We start from the raw sequence: 10,573 nt of genomic DNA, 5'->3' as shown, positions 1-10,573 counted from the left end.
GGACGTTAAGGAACCTCTTTCTGACCCTCATTTGGCTTAGGATCAGTTTAAATGATGTGGCTGCAGGAGTGCCTAGTTAAAGAGGCAAATGGGGAAAAATGTTTGCTGCCATTCAACTGGAGTAGAATTGATAATCAGCACCCCTGGCTTATGGGATTTATGCCAGTATTACCAGGCACTGTCACCAGCTGATTCTGGTGCCTTGTATGGAACTACAGAGCAAAAACAATAATTAATAGGGAAAAATATGAGCAATTTATTTATTATAAAAACTCAACCTTTATTAACTATCAACAAATTAATTAAATACACAGTGAAAGAAAAGAATACATATAGAAACACAAGAGGGCACATTACTAAAAACTTGGTTAGGTACAGATTGGTGCTGCCCATCTAATTCATTTACCTATTCATCCATATTTATTAGGTGCTTTTTAGGTATCAGGCACTGTGCTAGTCACTAGGTATATATTCCACAGTACATTCAATTTCCTGGAACAAAGCTGTTATTTTCACACAGAGATAAAGAGCAAACTAACCATAAAATTTGCCTCAGGACATTTGCTTCAGGTATGTCTGAATCTGCTCAAAATGAGAACTTAACTTGACACTTGTAGCCTGGTTCTGCATCCTGGTGAGCCACTATTGGTGTGATACAGGTAGCAAGGACTGTGTGGGTCTCAGTTTTTTACCTGTAAAATGAGAGTTTTTGATGAGGTGACCTTGAAAACTTCTAGACATTCTAACTGAAAAGGAGTTTATGGTTTGGCCAGCTTTATCTAACTAAGCTAGGCATCAACACTCACCTGCTGCTTTGATATAATGGACAGCCACCCAATATCAACCACTGCTCAACTCTGTATGTGTATTGTAATAAATATGCATATGTACTCTGATGAAAGGATAGGACAGTAGCTACTATTTGGCTGGAACCATTTACAATATATTATTGATTGTGTTTCTTCATTTGAACCTCAAGGCAACTCTTTGAGGTAGAATTTGTTACCATTTCCCTCTTAGAAATGAAGGAAACTCAGCCTCAGAGATGTAGCATGACTTGCCGAGGAAGCAGTAGAGCCAGAGCACAAACCCAGCGTCAAAGTCCAAGGTACTTTCCACCGAACAAAGTGCAGCATGCTACATTTTGCTGTTCAAACTATATGGGACCATAGAGTAATAATCAGTAAGTGCTTTTGAAGCCTTTTTTTAAAGCAGAAAACCTAATATGTGTAACACAGTGATAAAAGAGAAAGATACTAAATTATGTGTTTGTAATCCTCTCCCCAACTTAACCCCAACATTGACCTTCCAATAAGAAAGGATTATTGCTTGCATTACCAGCCATAGGAACTTAGTTGTGCCTATTGGAGAGAAAGTAAAAAGGATAATTAAAAGCTGCCAAAAGAGCATAAGTTGTTCTATACAAGAAAGACAGGCTAAAGAAAAAGAATTTTCAGAAGGTTATGAAACCTGAAATCAATAGATACTATGATATGCAGGATTTTTCAGAGACATGAGCCCAGAAGAATGTAATTTTGTCGTTGTTGTTGTTGTTTTTACCAAAACTGGCCACAAAATGGCCCCATTTTATTTAGGTTACATGTAAAATAGATAAAAGCAAAACTTTTAGAGCTATCAGCCTGGGAGATCCAAAGCCACAGCCTGCCTAAATACTCTAGAAAAAACTGCTTTGATAGGAAGCTGTTTCTCTTACATCTTTGTAGATAGTTTAATCCTTTAAAAGTAAAAGAATTAGAGTCTGGCTTAGCTTTAAGGTAGGTGAATACTTGAGGTGATACCTGGGGACATAGGAGTCTGCTTTCCTCCAAATAGTTAAGATATAATCAACAGGGAAAATAACTCTTTATTCCACAATAAAGTATTGATTTTATCTTCTACAAGGAACTGCCAACTGTGTCAATTTGTGTGTGTCTGTCTGAGTTCAATCTTGTAACATTTAAATATAGTGCTTCTGATCATGATGTAATGACAGGAAACCACCTCCTTACCACGCTTAATTTATCATGGTCACAAACTTGACAATATTTAATTTAGGCCAACTTCACAAAAATTAGATGTTTCTTTTAGAATAAGAAAAAAGTGAAGCATAAAAATCATTTAATTAAACAGAATGTGATTTTACAGCTTGCATCATAAGTAACTACAAATAAGAAAAATATACATTTGAATGTTCATATCGCCTATCAAAATGCTCCACTAATTGGAATGGAATTAAAAAGATATGGGAAAAATATAATTAAACACTAAAATTTATTCAAAGACGAACTGCATAGGAATACCATAGAAAGAAACTGTGCTATCTAGTTAGTCCGTGATTTGATTAAACCTAAATTGAGTGGAAAATAATTTCACATTTAATGCTTTCAAAGGACAGTAAAAGCTGAAGACTCACAGCTTCCTAAAATGAAGAGGAAAAGAAGAAAACCTTATAAAAAATGGAAAATCTTGAATACCACAATACATAAGTTCAAATGAAGATTGTGTAAGTATATAAAGTGAACAACTCAGCTTATATACTTTGTTCTTTACCACAGGAATATCTATGAAAGTCAGAAGATAAATGCAGATACATGCTATCAAAAGATTTTGAAGTTTGATCTATTTTTATTATGTACATAGTTCTGCATTAAGTATTGTAATAATCAAAATATAGATAAAAATATTTACTTATCCAGGCATCAGTTAATAAAACCCCTATTCTTAGAAACTGTTAGTGATGAGTTATTATGCAACATCTCAGTTCTATCTTCCTACTTATTGAAATTGAAGTATAGACAATTAAAGGGGCTATAAACTGTAAAATTACAAAATTGGAAGGTGCTATACACTGAACTGTTCATGGCATGAAGGTGTTATTTTAAGAATAAATTGAAGTTTACAGTGCTGGAAGACAGTCTATAAACTTTCATCCTGTAAATGCTGTATTGTAAATGGACTTTAGAGAAATATGTTTCCATATCTTTTCTACCACACTGTCCACATTACAAGTCCTTAGATTGTTACCAGTCCTGCTGGAAACTGTTTCAGGATGTGCCAAGGCAAAAAGCCATTCCTTAAGACTGGAAGAGAGGCAATTGGGAATGGTTAGACTCTCCAAGTAACTTCAGTATGCTTGAGAAACGATGTCGAGAGAAGTCTGCATACCTCTTCTGAAGTTGGAAAGTACTGATTCCTAAACTTATGACTTTTTATTTGATTCTGAAACAGCAATCATTCTTTCTTTTTCTGCATCCCACCCCTCTATCCCACCTTGGCCAAATTTTGGTGGGATATTTTTCTTTTTCCTCCTGAAGATAATTTATTGATTGATAAGTATATAAAAATTAAAGACATTTAAAATAAATTTACAAATAAACCTTTCCAATTTTTGGCTTACTCAATCATTAAAATTATCCATGTGAACACCTAACTCATAGGTTTCCATGATGTCATTATTTACTTTTTGCCCCTTCTTTTTTCTCTTCTTTCACAAATAACACAAATAATCCCTTTCAAGTGTGTTTTAAAACATAAGCTTTTCATATTCTGTCCAGTGCTTTTTACACACGATTTGGTGCCTCATGCTCAGGTTTACAAACTTCTCCCAGTGAAATACTTCAACGTTACAAAGCAGAGGAACAGAGGTTTCAAGCTGACAGTTATGGGCCAAAGCTGACCCTTACAATTTTGACCTCTACCTAGAGGAATTTTTTTTTTTCCTTTTTTAATTTGAGCCAAACCTAGAAATTGGGAGATTTAGCAATATGTGAAACCCAGACTCTAGTTGCCTCCTGGAAAATCGGAGGATCTGGTAACACTGGGATACCTTCTCATGTGGCAACAATTAGCAGAGGATGTGTTCTCAGTCTGCTTCACTTGCTTATATTACTTGCCTGGACACCACAGGCATTTGAATTGAAGCTAACTCCAGGCAAATGGAACTACTGGTCCCTGTTTAAAAGGCTGTCTACAGGCCATCCCTAGGTCTCTTTCATCGTCTACCCACATCTTTATTGGTTACATCTCAAATTAGATCAAGCTTGATTTAACTTGGAGTATTGTCAAGCCATGGTCAAATACCTGAAAATGGCAACTTGCTCTTTATCAAGGAGTCTCATTTAAAATTTATTTGCACAAATTTGCTCTGAAAATTTTATTTCACCCACTTTTGGAAGTCACTGTTTTAGAGGAAAGCAATTAAATTATTCCTAAAGAAAAAAAAAAAACAGATAAAATGTTACATTCTAAAAGACTTGATTTAAAATGAGATACCTGTTATAAATAATGTTTTGTGAAAAATACCTTGACACACTAGATGTGAATGAAAAATTTTACCCAAAATTCTTACAAAGGGTATGTATTGTGTTTCATCCTAGAATTTGAAACATATGTCCTCTAAATGGACACAGAAACCTTTTTTTTTTTTTTGCTTCCTCTTTAGGTCAACCTCAGCCTGCTGGTCAAGTATGCCAAACGAATGTAAAAGATCTTGAAAAGGAAGTCAAAGGAGACACCTTGGAGACTGTGTTTCATCAGACTTGGGGATTAGGGAAATCTGAGAAAAAACTAGATGACCATATGTCTGCTTCTATGAACAGAAAGCAGTCTTCCTCTTTTCACCCTAAAGATAGGAAAAAACCTCTGTCTGATAGCAAAATAAGCAGGGGGAAGGAAAATGTTGATTCTCCTACAGCCATCTCTCATCACCTAGAGAAAGTCTTACCAGTGGTCATGTTTAATGATTCTAAAGAATCGTTATCAGGAAAAATTATAATGCAGGATATTCCAAACACAGTAGAAGCTTTTAAACCAGCAAAAGGCAAAATTGCTACAGAAGTGAGGTGTGGTACTTTAAATATACAAGTAGAAATCAAGAAATGCTTTTTCTATAAAACAGGAACACATCAGTTTCCAACAGAAAAGAGATGTCCAAACTGTCACCAGCTTTACTCTGTTAGACACATTCAGAGGTGCTACACTTTTAGAAGCAGCTTTCCTAGATCCAAGAATGTACTGGTAGAACTAAATACTGCTGCACCATCTGAATACCAAGCAGAAATTGCCAGAACCAAGAGACCTTCACTGAAAGTAAGAATTGAAGGAAAAGAAATTAAATATGTGAGTAAGAAACAGACTATATTAATTAATATAACTCATCCTAAAAGAAGAGGAAAAGTAGCTAAATACAGAAACATTTCTCCAACCTCACCACTAAAGACTGTTCCAAGTCTACTTCTCAATCTGGTATGAAACACCCTGGAAAGTGGCAAGTTGAAAATACACATCAGAGTTCAGCTTGTTCACATGTCTCTCCTCCAATGGCATTTGCTGTACAGAAGGAGGAGAATTTTGATACATTTATGGTGTCTGTGTCCTTAATCTCAGAGAGGGAGAAGAATAAGCCTGACACCCTAGCTTCAATCTTAGATGACTGTGAGGTAGAATCTGCCATCTCTCAGCAGAAGGACATTAAAATTAGTCAAAACATCCCAGAAAAGAAACATTTCTCTGAGGCTGTGACTTCTCTCAAAAACAGTCTTCCTTCTTCTTGTGATATAAAGATCAAAATTTAAGTGACACAGATGTAAGTAAAGTGTCTTTTAATGATCCTAAGGTTGTGGATAAAGAGAGAAAAATCAACTTTGATAACCAAGAAATTACCACATCAGATTCACATATACAGCAAACCACAGAAAGAATAAATTATCTGCCAGATACCATTACTAACATCTTTCCAGTTCAAGATGGAAAAGACTTTAATGTTTGTTCTTTGTCCTCTTTGAGTGCACAACTCATAGGAAAAAAGCCTGCCAACATCTATTACAAAGGCCACGAAATTCCACCTGCTGAAAGCTGTGAGAATTCAGGTTCGATATCTTTCCCTCCCAGTGGTCTGAAGTTGTCCACCTCAATCAGACCATCCCACTGGACCACCAGAAATTCAAAGTCTAAAGAAACCCTTGGGGATATATTTTTCTCTAACCACTGTCCTGAGTTTGCAAAAGACTGTGAGGAAGAGCATGTTGATGTGGCTGGCAGAGACTTTAATAAAGCCACTTTATACAATGACTTTCATGCAAAAGCACAACAACTATTGCAGATGAAGAGTGAACAATGTCTGACTGTCAGTGCTGCATCCTCCAGCAGCCTAGCTTCTGAGAGCCCACTCAACACCGAGGAATGTGACCAAAGAGTGTCCCAGGCAAGTCATTCAGAATCAGTGGCCCCCAAACAAACAAAAACCTCGGTCATCACCTTAATAAGTGGTGAGTTGGAGCAAAGACTAATTATTCAAAATGCTAAAGAAGGCAAAGCTGATTCTAATTGTCCCAGGGAAAGGCAAAACCCTAAAGAATTCCCCAGCTTTCTGGGAAATGTTGAAAAAGAAAAATTGCAGATAATGCCAGCAGTAAAGAAAGCAGATCAGAGGGATTTTCAAGATCTATCAGTTGAGAAACAGGATGAAGTCTATTTTCAGATAGATTGTCCACAAAATATTGCTGGTTCCAACTGTTCAGTGTGTGCTCCAGAATATCTGTTTCTTGTTGAGAAAACAGTGATCAATGATGCAGACAAATATGGTAACCAACATGAAATAAGCTTTGGACTAACCAATTTTAAACAGGAGCCAAGAGAATACCAAAGGATTGCATCAACAAGGCAAAACTTTGAAGGTGATGAGAACAAAAATGATCCAGAGGAAAATTACCATCACCAGATTGACATATTGCTATCACCTCAGAAGCAGAAGTCTTTGAAAGGTACAGTGGGCTATACAAAATCTTAAATTCTCATTATTTTGTACATGTTTGAGCTTTGTAAAGACTTAAAGTGAGGTTTTTTTAATTACTTGGGATTTTTTTTTCTTTTATTGCCTAAGATATATTGAGAATTTGAGTTAGTTGAATATGGGCAAGCATCTGTCATTGCTTCTTTACATTATCACCCACTCCACCCATAAATAGTGCATAGCAAAATCACCAAGGTTGCAGTTTAATATAAAGTTAAAAAAAAATCAATTTCTCTTTAAAAGGTTGATATAGTGCCAAATCAATTTTGTAGGAAACGTTAACCTTTTGCCACTCTTAAATAATCCACCATTTCTTTCGTTCTTGCAAGCTAAGCATCTTTAGAAGAATAGAAAGAAAACATTCATTTTTTTAAAAATGTGTTTTTAAACCTTGCTGTGGTATTGCAGAAGCATGGTATATAGCATCTCCAGAGGTCATGTGGAATAGTAATTAAAGCAAAGGACAAAAAACAGGAACAGTTGTACCTAATCCTGCCCAAGCTGTCCATGAGGCCTCTCACCTTAAACAGACCTCTGACCTCCCTTGTGCATTGGTTTGCTCTGCTCAGAGCTTTGATAAAACCCAGAAGCCCTCCAGACCTCAAGGAGGGCTAAGACGGTAGCTCTTTCCTAAATATGTTAAACTGCCTGTCTGCTTTCAATCTGGGATCACCACTATATCATTTTGGTTACTTCCATAAAAGGCCCTTTTTGTTTTTTTTCAATGAGTCCATATTACTCTATATTTAATTTTAATATTATTCCATATTGTAAATTAAAATGTATCTTGAATAAGTAAAACTTCCTTCCAGCATGGTCCATAAATTAGATTCAGAACGCTGAAACTTAATGGAGAAGGTATCTTTTCTTTGTTGTTCTTATACCTTTAAATTTTTTAAACACAATTAATAAAATGCAGGACTAGAAATAAAATACTGAAAGCATGATCGATTACATGAATGTTGGCATAATAAAATACTAAAAGCATAATTGATTACATGAATGTTGGCATAAAACATGAAATTTTCTCTATAGAGAATAAATGTCCTAAAACAAAATAAAAGCTATACAGTCACTTGCTTGATATGAACATCCTGAAGCAAAGCTGCATCAGTCACAGTGACTGCTTCCCCATTGCCAACAGTTACACATTTTCACACCTGCAGATATCATGATCATTGTCATTAATCCCAACATTTGCTTGAGTCCATAATTATTTAGAACTGCATAAGGCAGGCCTGCAATAAGAGCCCTGTGTCTTCCTAGAGCAGAAGTGCACTAACCTGGTGAATATCTCTCTCAGGCTGGCTCTCCCACCCCCATGGACATGCTACTCTCTGTGCTGCCTCTCCCAACAAGGCACATTTCCTTAAGAAAATCATTTAAGTTTGAATCCTCCCAGTGCTGATACTGCACTTCAATAGACTTTGAAACTTCCCCATTTGGAGAACAATTCTTACAATTGGTTCTTTGTGTTACTGTGGCTAATCAAAAGATGGGAAGATGTGAAATCTTATCTTGAAAATTTGTCTCACTTTCATACATGATGTGGTTTAGTCTAGACTAGAATTTGGAAACAAATAATCTTAGCAAGTTATCCCAGGAATTGACTCCAAGAAATGGAAGGGCCAGTGATGGTTCCCAGGAAGAAGCAATAGACCACTGGGCCTGGAGAAGGCAGCAATTCAAAGAAGGCAAAAGATGCAGCTCAGCAGGGGGAAGTTCATTTGCCAGCAACATCACAGAAGGATCCAGTGAGTAGACAACCATCTGCTTTTCTAAAACCACAGTAACAACTTACTGAATCTTTACCAGGCCCACTCCCTTTTATCTCTGGAACATAAACCCTGTTGTTTGAACATAGCAATGTGCTGATTATATGCTTTTATATAGAAGATATTTTTGGAATAATCAACTCTATTATCCATTAAGCAATCCCTACTTGGTAAATTACCTCCTTCAAAATGTACAACTGCATCTTAAGGCTGCTTCTCTCTTCAGATCCTGAAATAACTAACCATAGGGTTCTTCACTGAATTAAATGTATGCCCTACTTCAAAGAATTTGAGATGGCTTATAAAATATGTATAATGTGAAAAGATGAGATTAATATGTTTGATTATAACAAATAACTCTTTTTCTCATTTTAAAATTTCTGAAATGAGTATGCCTTTGAATTGATGTTTACTTTAGTTAGTGTTTCTTTTGCTATTGAAAGGCTGTTAAACCAGGATTATTCTCCAGTCCCATAGTCAGTGGCAACTGAGAATTTAGTTGAGGAAACATAACTAAAGGAAAAATATGGCTGGAAAAAACAAAACAAAACAAAACAACAGAGGGAGGGAAATTATTATATTTAGTACATATCACCACTAATCTGGTTCTAAGACTCTAACAGCTAAAGCAGTTAAAAGATACCCAATTAGCAGACATTTATTATTTGCATATTATTTACAAAAACAAACCAGTTGTTCAGGAAAAACACTGATACTGAAACTGAGGAGATTTCATTTAAAAAAAAAAAAACAAAACAAAAAGGACAAAACTGTGATGCAGAGGATGGCGTCTTTACAATAGAGACAACAGTGAGAACCTTAGGTTGTGTCCTACACGCAGCTGATGGAATGACACAAGTAACATTCATGAAGACAGTAGTAGAATTTTTCCAGATTGAGTTAGAGAGCTGGTACAGGTTGAGGATTTCCTGTAACTGTAAATGTGTGAACAAAGATTATGAGTTTAATAATATCACAGCTTTTTAATATCCATGTCGACAGTGGTGAATTAAATTTAAATGCTCCATTTCGTCCAGACAGTTTTCTTTCTTGTCCTCTGACCAATGTGAATTCCTCCAATTGCTTCTTCCTATTTGGCAGAGAGGACCCAGGATCTGAAATCTCAGATTTTATTCTCAAGGATACTGCTGTATAGAGTTGTTTTATTTTCCCTTTTTGCTTATAGACCCTTGAATACCTTCCAAGGGAATGTATTTCTTTTATTTGGCTTCCAATAAAATGCTATACATTTTTTTTTGAATATTCGTTTCCTTATACTCTTATTCTTCCTTCCTGTTATCAACTACTACATTGATATATTTTAGAATTTTTTATTCAAATTCTTAAAAAATATTTTAGTAATCAACACTTAATATGTTTCATAATTCTTTTTTCACATCAATGCTTTTTACAACAGTTTATTCCAATGGGACTTATTTTTTTTCTTGCTGTAGTAATCCTCTATAATTTTTTTTCAGAGAGATTCTGTAGGAGGTAAATTTTGAGAGTCCTTATGTATCTGAAAATGTGTTCACGTCTCCCTTAATTCTGATTAATAGTTTGGCATAGTTGGTATAGAATCCTATGTTCAAATTAGTTATTAAAGAAGCTGGTCCATTGTCTTCTTGTAAAGAGTATTGCTCATGAGAAGTCTGAGTTTAATCTGATTCTTATGGCCTCTGCAGTTAATGCAACTTTTGTCTCTGGTGGCTTTTAGGATTTTCTCTTTAGTCTCAGTTTCCTATAATTTTTCCTCATGGAATCCCATGGGCTATATCATGTTCAAATTTTTCTTCAGCTCTCAAGTTCACAGATATTATTTCTTCAATATGGTTTTCACTCTTCCTCATTTAGATAGACATTTACTGATCCCATTGACTATAACACGTACTATGAATAATTGTATGCCAAACAGATGATCTAGATGAAATGGACAAATTCCTAGGAACACACAAATTGAAGTAGCTAATCAAAATCCATGATCAGCGACTGGCCTGTGCCCACCCCA

The 10,573-nt window shown here is 35.5% G+C and overlaps 1 protein-coding gene across 1 annotated transcript in view; it reads left to right on the top strand.

The window, feature by feature from the left end:
- The first annotated feature begins 3,143 nt into the window (after nt 1–3,143).
- The window catches only part of LOC119507679, a 120,218-nt gene continuing 112,788 nt past the window's right edge, over nt 3,144–10,573 (top strand). The window contains 5 exon segments of the mRNA XM_037800890.1: nt 3,144–3,183; nt 4,442–5,203; nt 5,206–5,553; nt 5,556–6,761; nt 8,353–8,544. Of these exon segments, the coding sequence (XP_037656818.1) occupies nt 3,144–3,183; nt 4,442–5,203; nt 5,206–5,553; nt 5,556–6,761; nt 8,353–8,544 (2,548 nt within the window).

Source organism: Choloepus didactylus, chromosome 13 (genome assembly GCF_015220235.1).
Source record: "Choloepus didactylus isolate mChoDid1 chromosome 13, mChoDid1.pri, whole genome shotgun sequence".
Taxonomy (NCBI): domain Eukaryota; kingdom Metazoa; phylum Chordata; class Mammalia; order Pilosa; family Megalonychidae; genus Choloepus; species Choloepus didactylus.
Note: the sequence above shows the minus strand (reverse complement) of the source record. Positions and strands in the feature narration are given on the sequence as shown.